This window comes from Dermacentor variabilis, unplaced genomic scaffold (assembly GCF_050947875.1).
Source record: "Dermacentor variabilis isolate Ectoservices unplaced genomic scaffold, ASM5094787v1 scaffold_12, whole genome shotgun sequence".
In the NCBI taxonomy this organism is placed as follows: Eukaryota; Metazoa; Arthropoda; class Arachnida; order Ixodida; family Ixodidae; genus Dermacentor; species Dermacentor variabilis.
The window spans coordinates 49,014,583-49,040,408 of NW_027460280.1; the positions used below are offsets into that span (position 1 = coordinate 49,014,583).

The window sequence follows — 25,826 nt, forward strand, 5'->3', positions numbered from 1 at the left end:
AGCAACACAGAGAACTATGCCATATTCAAAAGCACAAGCCTAACAAAGGCTAGGAAGGTGTGAGCAAGACTTGGGCTTTATATAGATCTGACCCTGTTCCAAAGATCTCATGGGTGCCACTATGTTTGATCACGTGGCGATGCGTTCATTGCTTGCCTCAGCTGTCTCCATTGCATCCGTACTTACAATGGATGTGCATGATGCCGCAGTGTGGCTCAGCAATCTCTATTATGTCAGATATTGTACACGGTGATTGGGTGGACGACACGAATCTTTGGTCACAGCTTCAGAGGACATGTAAGCACTTTCGATGCTTATTACGCCTTGTGCAAACAGCACAAGCAGCATATACGGTGCTCATACTAAAAGCGGGGCTAGAAATTTTTTCCAAGTAGTCCAAACTTTCCGCTTTTGAATTAATCAGGATCAGTGGGTTTCAATCTTCATTCTTTATTTGGCAATCACTTTAAAGCAGCAGTTTGTCATGTTTCCAACTGACTCCATAAATTTCTTTGGTGCAGTCACTATCTGATTGTTTATTTGCTGCCTAATCGCTCGCAGGTGTGCTCAGCTGTGATAGGTTTGTCCTTGCTGCACATAAGGGCTTGGAACGAAGAGATGTAGATGATCTGTACTTTGCTTTGTAGCAAATGTGTAATATCGCTAGTCACTCGCTTACTGTGTGGACTGTCACGAAACGTTCAGCATCGAACATTCATGTGTAGTCAGTGTAAGTCGCAGTCACCCATGCTTCGGTGCATTGATTTAATAGGGAGTCCATTAACTTATTCTTCATACGTGGGCGATATGATGGGCGTAAGTTTGCATGTGTGTTGGGGCGGATGGACGTAAAGCGTAGATAGCATGTAGACAGAGTGCGACAAACTTACTATGCTAGGAAGCGGTGCTACTCCCTTTGTCACTATGTAACGAGCAGCACTAATTCTTGCCAACATTCCGTGCTTGAAGTCCTTTCCTTGGAGGTTAGCGATACAACAATGGCAAAAGAGTTAATTTTTTTATCCTCGAAGAAAGCCATGCATCGCAAATGGTGGCTGGCAACACACACGTTCTTTATGTAGAAGTGGTCCATGGACTTAATCACACATACTCATTAAATTTTTTTATTATGAAAGTCACTATTTTTTGCAGCCAACCACTGCACATACCTTCCCTTTACCGTTATACATTTTGAAGCATGAATGGAGCACAGTGCATTAGCGAACACCCAGTTGCATTTCTAGCAGTTGATCGCATAGTAGCAGGGCAGGCATGGTAATGCTTTCGTTTTCATGCACTTTCGTGCGAGGCAACGTGCAGCACAGTGCTGAAAGCGCCATCTCATTTCTCTAGAGCAAACCGCTCTGCAAAAAGGAGTCAATAGAGCCATTTAGGCTGGGCCACTGTGAGATATGACCATGCTTTACGAAAATCACAATCCACAGGCCTGTTGCCAAAATATAGAAACATGGATGATCTTGTGCATGAAGCTTACAACTGCTTTTGTGCCTCTTGGACTGTACTGGGTGTAAAACGGGCAAATGACCGTCACCTGTACCCATGCACTCTACACACGTACATCCCTGCAACGCATCTGAAAATACAGGGTTATCCTAATGTGTAAAGCACACACCAGGCTATGCCAGTGAGAATCTACAGATCTTAAATATACATTCTTCCTTCTGGAGCAATGTGTACAATTGCGTCTACCTCCTTCCCCACTTCTTCCCTTCCCTACAAACACACACACACATACACAAGGTGATTTTTTTTGGGTGTTTGGAAACAGACCTAAGAAAATTTAGGACAATTTAATTTCTGAACTTACTGGGTTACTGCAGAAGCTGCGGCCACTGAATGCCACAGGACAGTGTAAGCAGTCTCGAACAGGTTTGGAAGTATATGGCATTAAAATGTGTATTATTCATGGAAGCAGAGTACATTTTGCCGCATATCAACAAGAGATGTGTAGTGGAATTCAACAAATGCGCCTTGCAACCATCAGCCCAGAGAAACACAACACAGGGCTACCACCGACCACAACATCTAGACCTTAAGACACCACAAAGCTCTCACACGACAGCACATATGTCTCAACGAGATAGTTGGCGACAAATGCGTCCCGCAACACGGTTGCATGAGAGCAAGTGCCTTTAGCAGAGAAAGTACAAGTAGGAAAACGGGAGAAAGAGCCAAAGAAGTCAACTGGGTTTATTAAAGGAATGATATGCTTGACAGCATATAATTGTTGCAGTGAGATTAGTAAAGCACATAGATTTCTTTGGCTCTTTCACCAGTCTTCATGGTTGTTGGTTGGACTTTCACTGCTGATACAAAGGTGCCGATGTATAAGACGCATGCTGTTGGCATTCGTTGCTGAATGCTTACACAAATTATATCCTTCGATATAATTTTTGTGAAATTTCATTGAAACTTTCAGCACTCTAATAAAGGTTGTGAAAATGCGCAAGAAGCGACAATGTGAATGTATAACTCGGCTTCGTCGTAAACATGGTTTTGTAACACTGAATTCAATTCTGCGGTTTTACGGAACAAAACCATGATTTGATTGCGAGGCATGCCATAGTGGGAGACTGGATTGATTTTGACCAGCAGGAGATCTTTAATGTGCCCCCAATGCACGGAACATGGGCATCCTTGCATTTCGCCCCTATCGAAATGCGGCGGCAGCCGGGATTTGATCCCGTGACCTCATGCTTAGCAGTGCAACACCATAGCCGCTAAGCCACCGCGGCAGGTATTTCCTAACATCATCTGTAAAAGTAGAATGTGTGAGCGAACAACCTGGCCTACCGGCACATGCTGTTTCATGAGAGCTTTGCAGTTCCTGAAGGTTTAGATGCTGCAGTCTAGCGCTCAGTAAAAACAGCCTTTCTCTCGTCGCTCTCTCTGCCTGTGATGCCTGTAAGAGAGGGCTCCACCACAGCTGCAGATGTACTGGTTAATACCTCTGTTCTCTATGAAATTACGCACTGAAACAACGGATGCTACCTAAATGTCCTAACTGAAACAAATATGCACCTTCAAGTGCATCATTCCTTTAAAAATGTGAATAGCTTTCTAGAAGCATTCGTCTATTCACTTAAATTAACAATCATCATCAATGATTTCTGTACAGTTTTTTTGGTTGTTTGTTATTTTGTTGTGTAATTCTGCAGAGAACAGAGCCAGTGACCAGTGCTCTTGTAGCAGTAGTTAGATGGCTATGCCTATTTGCCAACTCGTTATATGTGTGCTGCCCTGTGATGAGCCATGCTGAGCAAGGACATTGTTTCTGTGTGCAAGAGGCCTTGAGAAAAACCGCTTCTGCAGTAAAATCTCCTAAGGCACATATTGAGAATCTCTTATCAGCTGGATTACTAGGATAGGCGAATACTGCCTGCACTATAATTGCAGTTAGATGCAGACTTGTATGTAACAAACTACATGTAAATAATTACTTCGTGATTTTGTAATTCAATGATTACTTTATTACTCAGTAACAGTCACTGTAACTCAATTTTATTTTTCAGTAACCAATCACTTGTAACCAGTTGTAACCAGGACAAGCTATAACAAGATATGCAGCTTTTAGCAGCTGCATTTGGCAGGAACTACAGCAGAACGCCTGTGGTTATAAAACGCAGCAGCCTCGTGGGTGTGCCTCTTTCGATAGACAAACCAGTTTTGCACGCCTCTCTTGGAGGCGCTTTTAAGAGGCATCCATAGGCGGTAAGAGTTGCTACTCAATACTTTGCTTAGCGCAATCAATGATTTTTCTCATATAGACAACTTTTCGGACGTTAAATGTACGTGTTCCTGTCTGTCTGCATGATACGTGACACGCCTACATTTATCTTGCGATTGTAACACAAACAGTGTTTTGACGGCTGAATGATAGGCAGTTATATCTTTAAGTACATTACACAGTTAACCCCTTTTTCGAGCAATGCAAACTTCTGCTGGCGTCCCTTACAATTCTTCGGTTTAAGTCTAAATGGCTAACGAGTGGAGAAGGCTGGCAGAGGCTTCACCAGATGTTGGCCAACGAAGCGAACCGGTGTTGCTATGACTCAACACCAATGGCCACTTTGGAAGTTCTTTCCAGCAAATCACTTGCGGATAATATTTTCAGCTTTTCCATAACAGGAGTGTCTTCTCCATGCTTCAACAATGAAACGCTACTCTTCAGCAGGATCTAGATGGCGAGCAATAAGGAATTATGCAATCACAATCTTGTGTGTAAAGTATTCATATGCTACATACCAGCGTTACTTCCAGCGAGCACATCTACTGAGTTTTCTGTATCACTGTTGATGTCTTTAGAACAAAAAAAGGTAAGATGAGTGATGAAAAGTTTGAAAACAATGGTTAGTGAATTTAAACAATGCGTGAAGGGCAGCAACAACGGGCTCAAAGAGCCAGGCCAGCTCATTTTATATACCTGCTGTATTCATGCAACGTTAATAAAAGTTGAAACGAAAGTAGCATAACTGTAATCAATTCCTTTTTTAGTAATTGCCCAGTTACTTTTGCAGGGCAGTAATTGCTAATTGTAATCAATTACGTTTTTGATTGAAATTGTAATTTACACTTTTTTTCTGAAACGCGTACAAGTCTGGTGAAATGATAGTTAATCCCTAAAGTTTCCCAAATTAACTTTGTAATTATCCACTTAAAGGCACGTGTGCTAATTCAGAAGTGAAGCCGAGCAGAAATGAAGTCTAATCTCTTTAGCAGGAAACATGTGGTTAGATACAGTTTTGAGTAACACACCCTCAAAATCCATGCTGAGAAGCGTTGATGTTCCACTACTTATCAGTAAAGCACTTTTTTCATAATGCTGATAAATGTTAACTAGAATATAAATGTACTTCACCACATAATTTGAGAACATATTTTTCAATACTGGTGATTCCTGGAAGGCAACATTGAAGGAAGCTACAGTTTTGGTGAACTAAACATAATAAAATTCACCATTAATAAAGTAAAATATGTGGGAAAATATGCAGATTGTGTACTACTCAGTGAGTGCGTGATGACACAATGCTGATAAACCAGTTTCTCACTATATTTGAGCACCTTAAGGAACCTAAACAACAGAACATACTTTCTCATAGCCAGCAGTATGCACCAGTAAACATGAATGTATTACATGCCATTCTAATGGAATATGGTATATTTTATTGAAGCAGTATATCAAGTTAATACGAAACATGTTTCACACATTGAACATAGGTAAGAGCAAGTGCTTACTTTTGCTACTTGTACACCATCATCCAGAGCTTGCTGAATGAGACCAATGGCAGAGTCATGGCTGATTGCATTCAAACTGTACTTTGTCCTACCATAGAAAAGCAGAAGTTACATCCATTTGCTGTGGAAATAGTTAACCTGTATCAACTATTGCATGCATCAGAACATGTGATCACAAGTTAAAAAGAGGTAGAGGACGTGATCTTTTTACAGGTGGACTTCTGCCTTCAAAAAGCATGCTACAAATGTTCTGCCCATGCAGTGTCTTTCACAAACATTAGCTTGAGACCATAAAGTGACAAGTTTATTATGAAGGAACTTGAACAAGAACGGCTGGCTTCCTCCTCGAGCAAAAGCTGCCCACAACACTCTAACAAAGATTGAAATTTTTGGGGCTTACCTTGTCTCCAAATAATAATCGTCACCTATATTGAGTGATTTTTCCTTTAATGCTGTGTACCTGATAGTTCCAGCAGGAAAAGCATGTGTATTATCATCGTGACATAGCATTCTTGACAGGAAAGTAGTGAGCACAGAGTTTTCAAGAAACTAAATGCAAGCAAAACAGATGACGATTGTTGTTTTGGGACAGGGTATGCCCCAAAAGGTGTACACTTTTATAAGGTGTACCTTCAGCCATTATGCTTAGCACACTTACAAAATTAATTTATGATCCGCAAAGCTGCCATAACGTTTGCATCCAATCTGATGTTTTCACAAGCACTGCTTTCAGAATTAAGCACAGACAATCTGTGTCAGCCACCAACAATATCACCCTAGTAAAGTGTATGTTAAAATGCTTTTAGGCTAAAAAGGTCTAGTGCAGGGCACTTGACATAAAACAAAATTCGGCCTTTATAAAAGCTACGACAAGAGCAACATGAAACCTACGGTGTACATGTCACTCTGCAACACTAATAACAGAAGAAAGGAAGCAGCAGAGGATATGATTTTGCACAACTGAATGCTAATAGCATCTATCAAACTTTCTCTACTACATTAATTCGTTGAATCCATCATTGGTCACCAAGCAATACATTACCAATCAGCAAAATCACAAGCAGTTTCTGAAAATGTGACAATGACCACTTAGCATAATTATTTTCGTTCAAGTTTATTCCATTTTTATCTGCCGTACAAAGTGAACCTGGTGCTAATAACGTAGCTACTGAAGCCAAGGACAAAATTAAGTGCTCTGAAACAGCAACGGAATAGAAGGACTGCATTATTGCAGCCCAGCACAGTTTGTGCACATGTGCACAGATGCTTGCTTGGTGGATTTTTATTTGCCGAATATGCACTCACACATCAAGCATGTGGCCACTGATGACAGAGGGAGGTATGACTTCCACCATAAAGCCAAGAAATGAAGACTTCTCCACAGAACTCAGAAGCTCTTCCCTCTTCTCCTCGGTAAGAGTTTTAGAATCTGGTGAGGCAATAACAAGAAACGGTATATGTCTGCAGCAGTTTTGCGCAGCTCTTTTGGAGACATCTTACCAGCAAATCCAAGTTCTTTCAGCTGACTTTCTGCGGAAAGTGGACAGTAAGCAATTCCATAGACCATGGGACCTGCAATAAACATGTTTCAAAAAGAAAAAAAGTGGTGAGTGCCCCTTTGCTTGAAAACAATTCATGATCACAGCTGTGCCCTTCTACATATTAAAGTAAGTTAGAATAAATGTTGCATTCAAAAACAATACAAATTCTTTTGTGCATATGCTTGCCTACGCTCCTCTGGTACTTCATAATTAACTTTTATATTGTAGTTTAGTAAGAATACAAATAAGAAATAGAAGTTATGTTAGCATAGCAGTATCATCTTTAAGGTAACCTCACTTCTTACCCATTCATAAATTTTCTAATAATGGCACTTGTTTATTTGAGAAGTGCGCAGTTTGCAGAAAATGGGTAAAAGAAGTTTAGAAATAGAATACTGAAGAAACATGTATTCTGCTCAGTGTTTAAAGTGGAGCAGCCATCATGCTAAAGTGTCTTAAAAAATAGATAAATAATTATCCTAAGTTTACTGTTTTAGGAAGATAGCCGATTGGTGTCAAGAATAGTCTTTCATCACTGTGCAAACATTCTGATGGCTGTACCCCAATGTGGAAGCTCCAAACAAAAGCAGGACAGGGACATTCATGCTGAGGCCAAGCTTGTTTATAGGGACCTTGAGCAACCTTCTTACTGATCAAAATCGTCGGCAAGCAAGGAGAAAGTAGTCAATTGTTTCCAGTTCATCGCACTGTATACACAAAGGAGATGCCGCCAAACCAGCCCTGTGTATATAGAAATTTAGTGTCACGATGCGGAAGCATACCCTAGTAAATGCAACCTCCAATTTGCATGTTGGGCAGAATTTACGACTTCAGGGGAATAGTAGGTGGTGGTAGTCAGAACACGAGGCCAGGCTAGATTTATACAGCTTGTTCATTACTGTTAATCATCATCATCATCATCATCATTTATTATTCCCTTAAGGGTCCCTTCGGGGACATTACACAAGGGGGGGAGGGGGAACAGCGATGTGAAAGTGCCATACATCAGCTCAAAAAAAAAAAATGCAAACAAAGGCAACAGAAAAATAAATAATAAACTGTAGAAAACATCAGGTATAAACAGAACAATGAAAATATCTGAAACTGAGTAGCAATAAATTAAAAGAAAAGTGTACACGTAAATGCGAAACATGCTAAACATAAGTAGCAAAAAAGAAGAGAAGGAAAAATAGGCGATGACACAAGCAAGTCGGATTGCTGGGAGAGGAAACGTGAGGAAAAGTGGCTATTTTGGGTTGAAATGGTCTGATAGTAACTGTCTAAATTTGGACGGATTTGACTCTTAAACCACGGCTTCGGGAAGATTGTTCCATTCTTTTATGGCGATGGGGAGGAAGGATTTGTTGAAGGCGTTGGAGGAACCATGCAAACGCTGCATGCTAAGGGAGTTAAACAAACGGTGAGATGAGCGTATCGGAGCATGTAATAAGTTCTCGCGCAGTACAGGAAAGTTAAAGTATAATTTGCGAAAAAGACAGAGCATTGCAAGTTTCCGGCGGAGTGCTAGGGGTTCGATTCCGAGAGTCAATTTCATGTCAGTAACGGTGTGCCAAGGTGAGTACTGGGAAGTTATGAAGCGGGCTGGCCGGTTCTGAATGACTTCGAGCGACTGAATCAAGTAAACCTGGTGAGGGTTCCATATGGCTGAGGCATACTCCATTTCAGAGCGGACGTATGTTTCGTATGCTAGTTGCCTGATGGATGGAGGGGACATAGCCAGAGATCTTCGGATAAAATCAAGTGTTCTGGAAGTGTTAGCACAAAGTTTCGTGATATGGTCCACCCAAGTTAGCTTGTTAGTTATTTCGACTCCTAGGTACCTGTATGAGTTTTTTACTGATAACGCCATGGAGTTCAGCGAGTACGGGAAAAGGGTAGTGGAAAGCTTACGTGAAATGTGCATGCATTTACATTTTCAAATATTAAGCTGCATAAGCCAGTCGGAACACCATTTTTGGATTTTGTTTAGGTCGTCTTGTAAGGATTCCTGGTCGGTATTATCGGAGATGCGGCGATAAATGACGCAATCGTCCGCAAAAAGACGGACGGATGGCGAAATCCCAGATGGCAGGTCGTTGATGAAAATTAGGAGAGAAGCGGAGCAAGAACGGAACCTTGGGGAACTCCAGAGATAACGTCAGTAGTTTTAGACGCATGGCTGGCGATGACGGTGAACTGTGAGCAGTTAGTTATGAATATATGAAACCTAGGGGCAGTGATATAAGGAACAGCAGAAATTAAAGGGTCATAGAGGAAAGCCTACGCTAATGAGTCAGCACACTTATTCAAAGGTAAACCTTTGTGCTGAGGCACCTTAATTAAACAAAGGAAATACAAATGAGACAGAGCCAATAGATATAATGCTTGCAACATTTTTTAGTCTCTACATGTTGTAAGTGATCAACGTAGAGAGAGCGAGTCGGTGACAATAGTAGCTACATTGAAAGAGAGGGGTTCAATCTCCACAATGATAAAACTAAAGCTAAGAATTCTGCTAAATAGGAGTAAAACCAGGAAGCCTAATTGAATAGGACCCATCTAGCAAATGAGAAAAGATTCCTACACCTACCTTTTCATTGCTCTGCGAGGCATCTGTTGCTATTATAATCTTGGTCTAAATATGCCTGAAGTGATCACCCAGCAAGTTATTGAGAATTCATGAAGATAAAAATTTTGCTTTAATTAGGTAGACATTATCAAAAATAATTTCTAGAGGGACAGTAGTAGAATTTGCTGGAGTTCAAGGGCTCAAGTAATGCCTGTGCAGAGACCACCAGTAAGCATGAAAATGGGACCAATGGACATTAAAAAATAAACTGTCAAGACTAATAAACACTGTCTCGTGTCTTCTAAAATGGCCTTCATGCAGTCGCAGAAAGGTTTCAGCTGTTAGTAGTCAAAACGTAGGCATTAACGAAGGCACTCGCGCTTCCAGGTACAGTGCAGCGTTCGCTAGAAATTTGGGGAGGCCAAGCCAAAAGTGTAGTGCATCCCATTTTATTAAAACAAAGGGACGAATCTTATAAGCGGCAGCTCCAGTGAACAGAACACACCCAAATTCTAATATTGGCCTGACATACATGCTGTATATCATTAGCAGCGTGTCTCCACATTCCAGAACGATTATTGCTCAGTCGTAGCAATATTCCGAGAGAACTGCCTCCTTTCGCAGCAACATACTCAATATGCAGTAGCAAATTGCGTTTACCATCACAAATCACCAAAAAGTACTTAGTTGCTTCAACTTGGGGGATGAATTTGTTCTGATAACAGAGAGATATATACACTGAACTCCTTAGCGGAAAGTAAGACCAGAACCGCGCTCTTGTTAACGTTGAGAGACGGGTAAATTTTTTCTAGTCACTGTTCAAGGGTGGTGATAATCTTACGTCCTGTAATGAGACTGAATGTCATCTGAAGAAACAAGGAACGCATTATCATCCGCGTAAACTTACGTGTTTACATCAGGATGATAAGGTATATTTAACGAAGTTTTGTCGGAAACTTCTTCCTCAAAACGATTCAATTACAATTTAGACTTGCAACACGCTACCCACGGCACTGCGTGCATAACAGTAAATAAAATCAAAACATTATTTTTCTTTTTCTGCTTGTCTCGCTGAATGCTTCGGTATAATAGTGATATATTATTTAGTGCTTGAATGTGTAGTGTTACTGCGTATGTGTAGAATAATTGTCATACTCAACGCATGTAATATAGGACGCAAAATTCCGAGTTTGCCGCGACTGACGGTAGCTACAATATGATCGAAGGTACATCAGCGAATCACTTGATGAAAGGTTTCTGGGTCTATTATTTCAAAGCAGGATTCAAAGCTATGTAGATCACGCGTATGGCAACAAAAGTAAGTATCCGTGCACGGCACCTAAAACAGGTCCTCTTCCAGCCTCGTCCACACCCAGCATACAAGGCTCTGATTTTGTTACATCCGGTACAACTGACTTAATTATAGCATTTTTGCTATTATTTTTATTAAAAGTATCTAAATTCATGCTGACAATGGCACTCTGACGACGAAAAATACTGAAGCAGCCCGCCTTTTCAGTAAACGCTTTGTAGATTGGATTGGATTCTGTTGATCGCTGTCGAAGCCACTCCTCAAAGCCCTCTACCTCTTTCAGTTTCTTTTTCCTCATGGAGGAAGTAAAATCATATAGGTGTTCTGTGGTAAAATCTTCCTTCCTCCATGCTTTTTCCTCGATGGGACTTCAAAAGTACAAATAAATGTACAAACGGTTCTGCATTGGTTTCATGGCTCGCTCAAAGTAGTGAAATATGTATTACACTTTTATTAGACAGTCCTAAAGTTCAAATTACTGCAAGTTGGTATGGCCTCCAAGATTGCGACATTCAGTTCTTCGCGGCCGTCCGGCATGATATATGTATACAATCTCAAAGGCCTTGCATTTAGATATGCATTTAGAGCACTGCAATGTTGCCATTTCTTTTCAACGGAACTTGATGCGCAATAGCCTAAATTCGAAGAAAGAACAAGTTTGCTTCACGAAAATTTATATATAGTTGAGTATCAGCTTAACTAACAAGAAATATGCCTGCCATTATTACGCTTATGATCAGTGCGTTTAATGGTCATGTCATATACATTATAGCGTCATGCTGTCGTACATCCGTCTTGAAAACGGAGCCGGAAGTTAAGCAGAAAGAGCATCGCACTTCGCGCATGCGTTGTTTTCTTGCTCGCGTCCCGTGCTGTGCGTCCCGTTCCGCGAGCAGCTACGCAAACCGAAGGGGCTTCGGTCGAGTGCGGGTGTGACTGAAAGTCGCGACGGTTTCGACCCGGTTCTCTAGTTGCTGTTGGCTGGGCTAATAGCTATTATGATTTGCGAAGCGTTGGCGGACTGAGTAAAGGCAGATCAGGAAGTCGCACAGAGCCGCACGATGAACTCCCTGAGGAAATGGTTCTACAGACCAAAGGTGAGATATTTAGGCTTAATGCTTGATCGACTTTATCGTCTGCAGCAGTTGCGTACCATCCGCGCCTTTCTCTCATGGTCAGCAATACGTGGTGCGCCGTCGTTTTTCGAAATGTTCCTACTCTCCGACTTTATTTAAACAACGCCGCACAACTAGTGTGATTAACTTTACTGTTTACTTCAGCAACATTTAGTAGCGTCCTAAACTACAGTGAAACGCGTCTGCTGAAGCGCGCGGTTCCAGCCTCAGGACTGGTGGCCGACGATCGTTTGCATGCTGTGTGAATAATTTGTCCATCCATAGGCGTATTACATCTGCTTTAGTGCAGTTAGAGCGAGCATTGTCTGTCGGCTGTGCCGAATGCGTCATCAGACCCATTAGCTTTCGCAATCTCTTCAGCAGGGATATATTCAAATCGCTGGGCCGTGACATCCGGAAAGTGAGCCCCTTCGCGTCGGCCTGTGTGACGTGCCAATGCAATACGCTCGGGACCCTTATTTTTTTACCGCTAGTAGTTGATAATTTCACGAGCGGTATATTCACACGCTTGCTGATGCAGCTTACGTTATGTGCGGAAACCGACGTGGAGCAGAGTGTGTCAAATTGCCCCTGCCGTTAACTGACATCACGCACAATTTATGATGCATAGCTCGCAACGTTTAGCTATTTCATTAGTCGTGACGGCTACTACGTAGCTGTTCCGACTATAAGTATTTTATGACCTTTAAAATTCCTCTGCTACTTGAATTACGATTGTCGGTTCCTCATAATTTTCTTATTTGGTAATGTTCTTGCGTCCTTTCTGTCTAAAATAAAGTGAAGATAGCAGTGATTTCACGGATCACTTTATCAATATTTGACAATTGCGTTTCTGTTTGACACCGATGAGCGTCTGCATCGAGATTACTTTCGGCTGGCTTTTCGTTGTGCCGTATGTTTTAACTGCGTGAGGCACCGAGGGGTGGTTTAAGGTGTCGATTGCTTGAACATTGTTATATTCTTGACACCAAGGTGCCTTATCGCATTCGTGCGCTGTGTCGCCCATCGGTCTTGTAGGTACGACGTGACAAAGCTAACTGGCCGTTCGTTACCTTCCGTGTTTTTGAGGAAGTGGTCGCGAGGAAACTTTGGGGGTCGATGATTGCGCCCTGTCCCCCTTCTCGTGGATTGGAGTCTTTATTTGTTATTTCGCTGGTGGCACTGGATTGTAATTTACGCGTATTTCATTGATTGTAACACTATATTACCGCTCATCCGGTGCCATCCTCAGAATTCATTCCAAGTGGACCATGCCTTGAGAACTAAGTGGTTATCATTTGTAAATTGTGCCCTTGAGTAATAAGTTAAATACTTAATTAGTGAAATTTGGTTAATCAGTTAGTTATAGTATGCGATTTATTGTGCAAGTATTGTCTGCCTCCTCGAGCCATCTAGTTCAACGCGCAGATTTTATCTGCCGTCTTTGTGTGTCTGTCGTAATGCAGGATCGTTCAGTTGCGTGAACTGAACTACAATGGGAACTGTGCTGCAAGGCAGGCTATTACAACCATATCCTCCTATGTTTCAACTCTATATAGCGACCAGCTATCATTCTTTTTAACGGCGCGAAAAAATAGACACCACACAAGCGAACACGACACTTGCCCGGCAGCGCGTTCTTTTGTACAAACGGTCAGGCGACTTCTCGCGAGCGATTCCTCGGAGGAAGGCATACCGGCAGGAAAACGTGGCACTCGATTATAGTACAAGCAACGCAGATGACAGGACTAAGCGAAGAAGACGCAGGCGCAGATATGTGCTACGCGTAGAACGGTCTTCTGGCTCGACCATGCCATGTCTGCTTACCGCCACCAAGCGCGTGGGGCCTCACACGCGGCCTTGGTGGACGGTAGCATTCCAAAAGAAGTCGGTAGCAGCGACTTGGTGAACCTTGCTTATGAGGCACTTCGCTTGCCGCAACATGCGTCGCAGGTCATTCACTGAGAAGTGTGTTCGCTGTGATGTGAGGAGTGTGTTCACTGTGGTGGTGCTGCTAGCTCGGGGCCTCTCTTGAAGGGTGATGGGAACTTTGTTCTCCGTATCCTACATGCGAGGCCGTTTGCAGCTTGAGGGCCGTTTCCGTGTTTCAATCTGGCCACGTTGTTGCTTTTATCGGCGCTTGGTCAGGACGTCGCACTGAGGCGCCCTCTGAGCGTGCCAAGGCTCAGAGATTAGGATTACGTTGCTGATAGTTCCGTTTTTACTGGAGAACACTCGACTTTCTTATCCACGTCTTTGCAAACTACTTGTCACATGCATAGAACAATAAAAGCTACAGTGCAAAGACATGCAGAACTAGAGATAAACGGACCACTTCTCTGCTTTTGCCCTTGTGTGGGTCTAATGTTTATGAGGACCTGCTGCAATGGCTCAGTGGCTATGGTGTTATGCTGCTGAACACGAGGGCGTGGGTTCGATTCCCGCCGCGACGGCCGCACTCCGATGGGTGCGGAATGCAAAAGCGTTCGTGTACCGTGCTTTTTTCGGAGCCCTCCACTGCGGCGTCCCTCCTCACCCGCTGTGCAGTTTCGAGACGTTAAACCCGACAACTTAATATAGTAATCCTTACAGTTTTTTTTTTTTTTCACGGCGCTGTGCTAATGTACAACGTCGCACGAAGTCTCCGCTCGTTGCAACAGTAGAGGCATCGAGCCGATGTCGCCACCACTCTAAAAATATGTATATATTCAAGTAAGATGTGTTTGCATGTCTTCTCTCAGAACGTCAAAGGATATGGCCAAGAGGCGCAAATGACACAGGATGCTAACTACTCAAGTTCTTTTGCAAGTAGTGCGTTCTGCTATAGCAGAGCTGTTGCGATTGTAGCACTCGGTGAGGCACGTATATATTGTGTGTGCGTCACGGAACCACGTCCGTGCTCCAGCCGCGAGTGCACATTTTACATTTATTTCGCTCGTGAAACGCTCTGGAACTTTCAGTGAACGTCAAAAGTCACAGTGAACGTCAAAAGTCAGTGTACGATTCGCCGTCGGTGGTCGAAGAGAGCAGGCAAAGTCGGCACCTGACTTCCGCTATTACTAGTAGCTTTCCCGTCGTCTCGAACGCTTCGATCGCGTCGAGCGTGGGCGACGGTCGAGTCTGCCGCCCAGCCGCGTATGATTTTGAAAAACATTCTCTTTGCAATGGAACGAGCCAATTCCGCTTCGTATGTTATTCGCGGAAGTGTGGGGACCGACGTCTGCTCGATGTCGCTCCTGTTGCAGGGAGCTGAGACAAGGTGTGACATTGCTCACAAGTAGCTGTTGACTGGCGGGATGAGTGGACGCTTGTGGGAAGTTCCCGCGCGATTACCGCGAAGGCGCGTCTCGCAGCTCTGCCAGCGTTCCAGGAACGTTCGCTGCTTTTCACCCCTACAACCCCCACCCACCCTGGGGCTCGTCTGGCTCCGTTGAGCGCCGTCGTCTCGTGGCGGTGCAGTGTGCGGGGACGATTTCGTGTCTGGCCCGCGTTATTTCGGACTAGCGGCTGTGGGTGCACGTTTCCCGTTCGCATTTTGGCGGTTAGCCCTTGCGTCTTGGGTGCGAGACCCTCTTCGTCGCTTCGCCAACTACCCTAAACATGTTCTCCCCCCCCCCCCCCCCACCCTGAGCGGGGAAATTTACATACCAAGGCAGAGTCTATTCCGCGCGCTACACATGTATTAACCCCGCCCTCCAGTCCTCCTCCAAGACCTCTCTTAAAATCCGAAGTTGTCAAAATAGTCGGGTGCCTCCCTCCTCCACTCCATGTCACAAATATTTGTACAAGATGCGTTCTTTACGAGCGTGTAGCATGCATTTTCCACCGCGGAAACCAACAGACCTAGCCTGTCACTTTCTTTATCATCGTTTCCTTTTTTCCCCTCTTTTTTTTTCGTAATCCAGAGCGTTAGCGAGAGGCATTGGCATGCGTCTAGCATGGCGTGATAAAACTGAAATCCTGCGAGGTTTGCTTCATGGCTGCTCATGTGCAACAATAATAATACAAATACAACACAAATACAACAATAATAATAAGAGGAACAAAAGAACGTGGTTGAGCGTCTCGGAGAAACTTGCGGGCAAATTAGGGCATGTTTACTGGAGTGTGCCGGTCGGCCACCTGGAGTTTGCGACGTGCACCAAAAGAGCGCGGAATGTAGGCGCTGTAACCGCCGGCAATTGAACACACCACCTCGTGCTCAGAATGACATAGCCACTGAGCCACCGCGGGGGGTTGAACGTGAAACAATTTGGAGAATGCTTAAGCTTCGCCTTCAACAATGGAACGCGATAGCATTCAAAGGTTCCTGACTGCTTCTCACGCTTCCCGGCAACTGGAGCGTATTTAAACCGTAATGCTTCCCGGTAAACGCTAGCCGCTAACGCTATGCACGGAGGCGACCTTTCCAGTAAAATCGCGGCGTCTTGCGTGGGCTGCGATGCGGCGTGGCCTCCAAGATACCCACACGCCGGCGCGCGCAAATGGCGAACGCCGTGGCCAGTCTATGAATTGTAAAAACGCTGGAAAAGTGGTTTCTTTTCGTTCTCGCGTAACAGAATTATGTTTTCTCGCATAGTCAAATTACATTCCGACGCTTAAGTCGTACTTTGCGATTTTTCTGCGTATTTTAGTTCGGGAAATTCAGTTACTTCAGTAGCTTCCTTGCGCCACACGGGGGGGGGGGGGGGGCGCTAGGTATGCGACACGGGGCCTTTAACGATATCGCGTTAAAACAGCTTTGCTTCCCGTCTACATGTCGGACGTTGAGACCTGACATAAAAAAATTGTCCACTTTGCTGTGTGATGATGTCATCCACCGCGAGTTACATCACTTTGGTCTTGTTTGCGCGACCGTCCAGTTACCACGCGCGGCAGATTAGCCACGTCGCGAGCGACATTTGGTTGACGAAATGCCGCGCGTACTTGCTGCTGTCGGGCATCCGAAGCGTTCGCGGCCACACGAGACGGGTCCATAGTGCGGCGTCATCGCGATCCGCGCGCCCGTCTGTTTCCTGCGCGTGTCGTGTGCCGTTGGCGCGATATAGGAGGCAGTCACTCGAGCCGGCGCGTCATTATTCCAATGCGATCATCGCGATGAAGCATCTTCGGTCGTGCTTAGCGGCTGCCTCCACAGCCCTGCCAAATAACGTGGCACATTCCATTGTCGTGCGCGTACCCGTTCTCCGATGGTTTGCCTCGAATTGGTGAAACCGAACGATCAAAAGCCCAGCCTCGCTCCGTCTTGTTTGCCAGCCTGCTTTTCGTCTCGACGAGTCAGATGCTCGAATCGGCACTTAGAGGGTTTCCAAGCGAGGTTTGCCAAGTATAGGCGTATACGCAGGGGCGCAAGTTGAATGTGCAGCGCTTTCACATCGAGAAAGGCGAACTTGTGCAGTGCTGCTGAACACGAAGTCGCGATTTCGATTCCCGGCCGCAGCGGCTGCATTTTGATAGGGGCGAAACGCAAAAAAGCTCGTGGTGCATTTAGATTTGGTGTTACGTGTCAACTCCAGGTGGTTGAAATTAGTCCAGAGCCTGCCACTATACGGCATCTATCATATGTTGCAGTTGCTTTAGGGCGTTATAAACCCCATGAATGAATCGGTCTATCGATCAGTCATTCGTTGCGCATTGTTTTGGGTTGTTTTCTTGCGCATGTTAGGGATTGCGTTCTACAACAATTATACGTATGGGGTGCTTTATTACTAGCACTACCGATGCGCATACGTCACCAAACGCCTGAAAAACGTGACATGTCGGTCGTCGAGTATGCAGCGATTGTTTCAGTGGCCTATAAAACAGGCTATTGTTTCAACACATTCATGGCAGCAGGCGTCCAAATGCTCAGCAGTCACGCGTAAGCCCTTTAATTAAGGCTCACTAACAAGGTTTTAATTCGTGACTTGATCGCACATGTAATTGTAGAATTACAGCATTTTCTTTAGCTCTTTGTCGCCAATGTCATCCACGAAGTCAGTGCTCTACATAGGTTCGTATCTCAGTGCGTAAGGAATAAGGCTTTGTGGATAAATATTACGCGGGACACTGGCGTATTCGCGGCACATTTTGGGGACGTATATTGGGCCTTGACCGCTCACAGACTTGAATTTCGCCGATACTATAGTTAACTGAAGAGCTTATTGGCGACTGTTGTCCAGCAAGGCGAAGGCTGTGTTGCCTAATAAATAGCCTTTTTATCTATGGTAAACCGTTTCTTGAACCGCCCATGGTATTCTACATACTTCGGGGCAGGTAGTAGATCAAAGAGAGGGGGCAATCGTGTGCCACTGCTGTTGTTGGGAGAGTCAAGTACTTAAGTCGCGCTGGTTTCCTTTCGCATGACAATTTTTTTCCGTGCCGTGCAGGCAGTCGAGGGGGCTGTCGCATGTAACTGAGGTCCATTATTAAAGGGTACACTGGCGCTCGTAGCCTCCGCTGGGTGCTCCCGCCGTGGTTGCTTGGTGGCCATGGATGTTGGGCTGCTAAGCACGAGGTCGCTGGATCAAATCCCAGTTCCGGCAGCCGCATTTCGATGGGGCCGAAGTGCGAAAACACCTGGGTACTTAGATTTAGGCACACGTTAAAAAACCCCGGGTCTTCCAAATTTCCGGAGTCCGCCGCTACGGTGTGCCTCATAATCAGATCGCGGTTTTGGCACGTAAAACCCCATAATTTAATTAATTTAATTATGTCATATACACATTTCAATCGTGTCGCCGAAATCTTAAAAGTTGCATGGCAGGGAAATTGTTCCTTTCTTCCTTTCTTTTAGGCGGGAGGGTTGGTGTCTTCAAGGTGATATCGGCAGACTCCTGCACGCCTTCTGACGTAACACGAGTTTAGGGAACGAAAAAAATACTGCTGACATATCTGCCAGAGACAAGGCAGCGGGAACATGCACTCCAAGGAAGAAATATTGCGTAATAAATATATCTGAGGCACAAACAGCCGCTTGTGTAGCTGTCATGTCGGAGAGCTTAGAAATTTACAAAAGTATGCATACTACGGGCACGTATTTGTTGACTGTTGGAGCATCGTTTGCCAGCCAACCTTGTGCGAAAATGCGCCCAATACAGCGCTCCGCAGCTCCAAAACATATCAAAATTATGCAACAGCATAGTTGTAGCTCTAGGCGCCGATTCCATAAGCAGATAGTGTTTCACGCTCAAGTTGCATTAACGATCGCGCGATCAAGATGGTGGCCTCCAAGAAGTACATACATGGCGAACGCGGCGATACAGCTGCCAAAGTGGCCGAATATCTCGCGTGCGTGCACAAGGACGCGCCCAGGATATAAGAAAAAAAAAAAAAACTTTGGATGGGGGTTGGGGGAGCATTTGGCTGTATTCAGCAAACGATTGCAGTAATTTGGTATTGTGTTCCAGCAACTTTGGCATCATCTGATGTTCTCGCTCCGTGCCATAAATATTGCAATGAGGTTACACATAGGCGTTTATTGCTCAAGAAAGCCCTCACTCGAACCGTGCAATCTGCGGTTGTGTCGTGCTTGTTGACCGCCATCTTTTCCTCACGAGCTCGCTTCGACTGCTGCCGGTTTCCACCGGCAACTGCTGCCGTGAACGCGAAGCGTGGCACTCTCGCGTTGTGTAGTTCGAGTGTTGGGGCGTTTTCTCACGACACGGCGTTTGTCGCCATAAAGCGCAAGAGATTCTTCTCAACCAAATGGATGCTCTGGGCATTAAGTAACGACAGCTGCGACTATCCTCTCTAATTAGCTGTTCGCCGGTGAGGTGGCTGCGGTCGCAAATTCAGATGACTATTTTTTTTTTTTTTTTGCATTTGTAGCACCAGCTGTATTCGCGTTTGTAGCCGCCAGTGGGAACAGAACCCAAAGCCTAGAGTACTTTATTTATTTTGCTTTACAAACTATGCAGGCCAATTTGGCCTGGCCCAAACAGTATGCAGAGGATGAGGAAACGACGAGCAGTCGACGAAATTCGTCCGACTGCGGCGTCTGGACGTCCAGACCCGGAGTGGTCTTTCTGGGCACTGTCAGATTCGACCATCTTATCGAAATTCGCTATGTTGCCATTTCGGGCCAATCAGAGCCCACAAGATAGTTTAATTTGCCAATATGGCGTAATTTGTCACTGTCCAGACCCCCGGCGTTCAAGATTCGGATGTTTTCCGCCCGCCTGGCCAGTTTGGCCACGCCCCGATCTTCGACCTTTGTCGGTTTCTACTCTTTCTGACGTAAAAATGTACCCGCGGGACAAATCGAGGGTAAATTCTTGTGAATACCGTATAATCGTATACAGGGTGTTTCACTTAACTTGAGACAAACTTTGAAACTATGCACGTAGCTGGACCGAACCAAGGTAATGTTGTTTGCCGTCGCTTGGAGATAGTAAGATTATTTTTGCGTTCCGCCTAATTACATAATTAGTCTTAATTAATCAACTTCTCAATTATGATAATTAGGTGAAAAGTGTCAGTGAGAGAATTGCAAAGCAACGTGAAAAGCTATCGGTACATCTTTCTGTTGCTCAATACGTGCTACGTAAAAGTGTTTTTCCGAGCGTGGAAAAAGCCGACGAACGCACGCAAAATTGCCTGCGGCCGTCAAGTGACGGCAGGAAAATCTCTCCTCACTGCGTGTATGTCACGCGCTTTTTCCCTCGTCTGACAGATCGGCGCTGTGTTTACGTTCTTCGGCCTTAACGCTGTAGAGTTTCGTACAATTACTGTCGGGAACTGTGGCGCTAATGTCTACGGGAGCTGCAAGCAGAGCAGTTCAGCCAGCACGGGAATGATGAGTAGTACATGGATTTGCCTAAACTTCGTCTTTATGGCTTTAAACGGCTTCGTGACTTTTCAAACCTGTCATATTCAAGAATGTACGGCGCTATAAATAATGAAATATGCAGTGTTAAAATTTCTCGACGGCACGATTCGAACACAGGAAGCATAGAAGCTCGATGTTGAAATCATGACGCCATAGACGCATGGACAAACAGAACCGCTGCAATTGGCAGCGATTATGCGTGTTCGCAGAGTCTTATTGCCTTCTGCACTTCAAGAAAGGTATAGACTGCTCTGAAATTTAGGTCAATGAAGGCAGATAGTGGGTAATAAACCAAGCCACAAGAACGTCTGAATCTTCGAGCGCGAAGATCAGACAAGTCCGTGTAGGTACTACCCATCGTCCCTATGCTGGCTGAACGATCGCAGCGCCAGAGTTCCCTATAGTAATTATTGTGTGAAACTCTATGCTTAATGTAAGTCATGTCGGATGATAATGACGGCGTCGTTGCCACTGTGATCATAATCATGATGATGTGCATCCTTCTGGTGCGACGTCGCCGCGTTCAAAAGACAACGAGAACGAGATACCGAGAGTCGCCTCCGCGACCTTGTATTCAGGGTCCGTCTTGTCGTACAGAAGAATCGGATGTGCCACACTGTCTCCAAAGACATTTCCGTCTGGACATCTCGGTTTAGACTCATCATTGCAAAAACAGTCGCAAACAAAGAGAACAAGTGCGAATGAAACCAAGCCAAGCCAACCAAAACAAGCGTGACGATAATGCGAAACGATTAGTCCGGCTCACACCAGACGCGAGTGCAAATCGAGCTTTCGGGCGGGTCCTGACACCAGTTTCTCGCTGAAAGGACCGCTTTCAATGGTATCATCAGTCCTCTGTACGCAGCAAGCAGCGAAAAATCGGTCCAGAACCAACCCCTACCGCGGCACGAAAGAGCTACCACCCGACAGCTTCCGCGGCGCGTTCTGTGTGCTCCGTTGTAAGGGAGTGGTAGTCGTTTTCTTTGTCGTGTCGTCGCCATCGTGCCATCGCTAGGACAGCAACCGCTGTTTCGATAATGTTTTGGGAAACGCGCTGCTGCTGAGCATGGGAGCTCTCAGCTGGTTCGATCACCGGCCGTGGCGGCCGCATTTCGATAGCAGTGAAATGCAAAAACGCTCGTTTACTTATTTAGGTGCACGTTAAAGGACTATTTCTGAAGCTCCCTATTAGCTCAATTGGTGTAGTTCATGTACTCTGCTCTCAGAGTGAGATCAGGGAGCAAATGGCAAGCCCCATTGTGTGCAACCACCCCACACACACGGATGTCTGTTGAACGTACCGTATAGACTCGTGTAACAGCGGCCGGGCTTTTTTTTTTTTTTTTCACGATGTTGATGAAGTGCGGCCTTTGCACGGGACCGCACCTTTTGGTGAAAATGGTGCTGGCGCAGCGAGCGACTTGTGCGCACCCCAGATCTTGTGCATATCCCGGCTCTCGCCACCTAGTAGCGGCACGCAGAAGTACGCAGCGCGCGCAAATTCGCCGAAGCGCGCGCGCCCGGCATCGGGGCACCGAACGGGGCACCGAGCTTCAGTGTTATGAGATGGCTTTTCTGTTACCATATTGCTGATATTCGTATCCGTGCTTAGCAAACTGGTATAATGTTCTTGTGCACGCGTTAATCAGGCCACATAGCAAATCTTGGTTATACGCTGGAAGTTGTTACGTGCACTCTAAGGAGTGTTTACCGCAACAATTTTTCAGATTAGTTCATTAATAGAAGATATAGAAATACTTGAAGTGGCGCCAACCCATGATTTCAGGCCATGCGCAGCATGGCCTTAGTCGCTTTTGCGCCATTAAACCTGAATTAACTAACTCAGGAGGCGAGCGTCACCGCCGCCAACTTAGACACTCTCTCCACTTGCCGTGTCTGGCCTCCGCAAGCGAAATTCCTTCCCTGCATTCTCCCATACTGGAGCCGGACGGTCGCGTGACCAATACGTCACTGGCCCCGCCTTTGTTTGTTTGTTTCTTTCTTTCTTTCTTTCTTTCTTTCTTTCTTTCTTTCTTTCTTTCTTTCTTTCTTTTTCTCGCGCGTTTTTGCTGAGTGGCGCACTACCGGTGACGGTCTCACGTGCGAGCTGTTGTGCTTGTCTCGTTTCGCACAACGCACAGTTTTGCGCGCTGGGCACGAGAACACCTGACTAGACACAATTAAGCGGATCACAGAGCGTAGTCGCGGCACTGGAACACGGTAGAAAATGACAGTTTCGTTCTCTGAGCGCGCGACTGCACGACGTGGGAACAAGCAGACAAAACGGAAGTACAGTCAACAGCAAAAGTTTACGGGATGCGGTTTCTCCTTCAAATGTGAATCCCTGCTCTGTTAAGGCACGACACTTCGTATTTGATAAATCACTGTGTAGGCGGCGAAGGCTACTACATGCTGGAACATTTAATTCTAGGCTGTGTCACCATGCTTCGCGAGAATTCAGCTTCTTGGCAGATGCTGCGTCCCGTAAACTTTTGCGGTTGACTGTAGATCTCTCTTGCTGCGGTACGAAGTAAAACAACACACAGACGTTCGGTTTGTATGTTTTTATTATTTCTCTAAACTTTAATTCGTCTACTGAAGCAACAGATTAAACAAATAACTGATGTCGCCTTGAATAATTGTCGAAGTCCTGTGGCACTATGAGCGACGTCGCAGCACTGCCATGTGCGTAGGCGCAGTTGCGCGATATACGTCGACTCCCCGGCTGGGACCGCGGCGCCCGCCAGAAGTATAATTGGTTTGAAATTGAAGCTCTTTCCACGGCGCGTAGGAATGTGATACTTCGCAGACACGATCGTTATCGCGCATTGTTTGCATTGCGGTTGTCAGCTCAAAATGGCCAGACCTTTAAAGACTCATCTCGATTGCAGGCGGAAGTCTGAGATGGATGCGTATTCTAGTACAGGACTAGTTTCCTTCAGAGTAAGCTCATTTGCACAGTCTAGCGACCATCCGCCCTTTAGGCGCGATGTTGAAACAGCTCGGGAGGCCACCGCTAAGGGAGCACCATATTGCTTCCTTTGACGTCAAAGCCCACACCTACGTTGTGATGGCCTTGCCACCGTGTGTATATCGTAGCGGAGGAAATTTTGACTCAGCCGCAGCACTCGCCCGTCAAGAGGGTGTGGTGCAGGGAATTGACACACACGTACACATACAGGGTGTCCCAGCTAACTTTAGCCAGTTTCAAACTCAAACTACTTTTTTTTTTCATTCTGCCTAATCAGATAATTATTCTTAATTAAGCAACTTCTCAAACATTATAATTAGATTGAAAGTGTCAATAACAAAATTGTAGAGACATGAAACACTCTCAATACAGCTTTCTGTTCCTCAATAGGCGCTGCATAAAAGTGTTTTTTCGAGCGTGAAAGAAGCCCGCAAATGCACGCAAAATTGCCGCGCGACTGGCCGCTCGAGGCACTTTACGTGTATTCGCAGGCTTCTTTCACAATCGGAAAAACACTTATGTAGCACGTTTTGAGCAACAGAAAGCTGTATCGGGAGTGTTTCATGTCGCTGTACAATATTCTCATTGACACTTTTAATCTAATTTTAACGTTTGAGAAGTTGTTCAATTAACTAAGACGAATTATGTAATTGGTCGGAACGCAAAAAGAAATACTCTGAGTATCCCCAAGCGACGGCAAACAACATTAACTTGGTTCTGTCCAGATACGTGGCACTTGCATATTTTTAAACTCTAGTTAAAGTTAGCTGACACCATGTATACTGGACCTGTTATTCAGCGTTGCGCTTCTTGTCGCTCAATCTCAACGCGGTCGAGGGAAAGTGCAGCTGCGAAGCATCGTTGCCAACAAGCGCTGTTGGGGCACGACTGTGGCGGCGGCCTGGCATGTGCTGTAGCTCGCTCGACCGTTCCTTCTCGTGTGCCACTTTTTTGTTAATAGACGCTTAGTGAATTCCGACCGTGCAAGCGAGGGAACTGTGTTGGGAGAAAATTCTAGGGCGCGCGCGTCAAGTTAAGCGGCTGGCGAGGCAGTGGCGCGAGAGGAAGCCGGCGGCATTGAATTGGGCGATCTTATTATAAGCCTATGTGCGCGGTGGCGGATTGGGGTTTCCGTTTCCCCCTACAGCGGCTGGCCACCGCCGGCAAGCGGGCGACCCTTTTGCCCTCGGGTGCCGTCGGCTGCGGCTGATCTGGCGACGCGGCAGCGTGCCACGCGCTCGAATCGGGCGCGTCCGATAGGATAGCCGGTTCGCGCAAGGTTTGTGTAAACGAGCCGTTGCCCTGGTCCCACGTCCCCTTCGCGTCTTTCTAATGAATTCTGGTGTTTTGCGTACCAAATCCACGATCTGAGTATAAGGCACGCCAGGGGAACTCCGCATTCATTTTGACCACCTGGGATTCTTTAATGTGCACATATCTAAGTTCACGAGCGTTTTGGAGCGCAGCTTTAGGCGAGCGTCGGCGGCGTAACCGAGCGAACGAGCACAGCGAAAGATGAAAGAGCGAACGCGGAGCCGGAGATGAAACACGAGCGGCGGGGGCCAATGAGAGCGGCCCCTTCAGTGACGTGCGCGCGGGAAACTGCTGCCTGCGGAGCCGCTCGATGCGTACTATCGTCTGCTCGCGCCAGCTCTCGCTCACGCTTGTTTCGATTGTCATGGTTTGCGATTGTTTCGTAATTTGATTGCATGGGCGATGCGAATTGTGTAGTACTTTCTGGAAGCCACGCGGAACCAGGGATTACACTTGAAACTTCGAAGAGTCATGTATAAAAGTCGACGCGTTTGAGCCACAGATCAGATTTCCGACGATTGTCGACTCTGCTTCATGTCTCTTTCAAATTTTTTGCCTCAATATATCGCGAAATAAAAACACGTATGAAGCTGCGCTCAAATTTCGCATTAGGGAGTATCGTAATCGTCTTTTTACATTTCACCCCCATAAAAATGCGCCCGGGTGCGGGATCGAACTCGCAACCTCAAGCTTAGCAGTGCTGTAGCCACCGGACTACTGCATGCGGCGGGTGTTTCTGAGCTGCTCTCGTGATAACGCGTTTCCTTAGAGCAGACATAGCGCCTCTCCTGGGCTGTTGACTCCATTCCATATCAGGGCGCCCTTGTCAGAGCTAGGTGCGACTGTTATTTCGACTTACCTTCGCGGCTGTAGACGCTTATTCACGCGAATTCACAGGAGCAATACAAGTCGTATCGCTTTTTGTTGAAGCACGCCTGC

At 45.7% G+C, this 25,826-nt stretch overlaps 2 protein-coding genes across 2 annotated transcripts in view; one reads left to right on the forward strand and one right to left on the reverse strand.

Annotated features, from left to right (window-relative positions):
• LOC142566345 (ribonuclease H2 subunit A) overlaps positions 1–10,916 on the reverse strand; it is a 51,763-nt gene extending 40,847 nt beyond the window's left edge. The window contains exons 1-4 of the mRNA XM_075677265.1: positions 10,706–10,916; positions 6,757–6,828; positions 6,562–6,685; positions 5,257–5,344 (exon numbers count right to left, since the gene is read on the reverse strand). Coding sequence (XP_075533380.1) covers positions 5,257–5,344; positions 6,562–6,685; positions 6,757–6,828; positions 10,706–10,832 — 411 coding nt within the window. The 5' untranslated portion in view covers positions 10,833–10,916. The remainder of the gene's footprint in view (positions 1–5,256; positions 5,345–6,561; positions 6,686–6,756; positions 6,829–10,705) is intronic.
• Positions 10,917–11,531: 615 nt separating this feature from the next.
• LOC142566361 (lateral signaling target protein 2 homolog) overlaps positions 11,532–25,826 on the forward strand; it is a 51,320-nt gene continuing 37,025 nt past the window's right edge. The window contains exon 1 of the mRNA XM_075677304.1: positions 11,532–11,775. Within this exon, the coding sequence (XP_075533419.1) occupies positions 11,740–11,775 (36 nt within the window). The 5' untranslated portion in view covers positions 11,532–11,739. The remainder of the gene's footprint in view (positions 11,776–25,826) is intronic.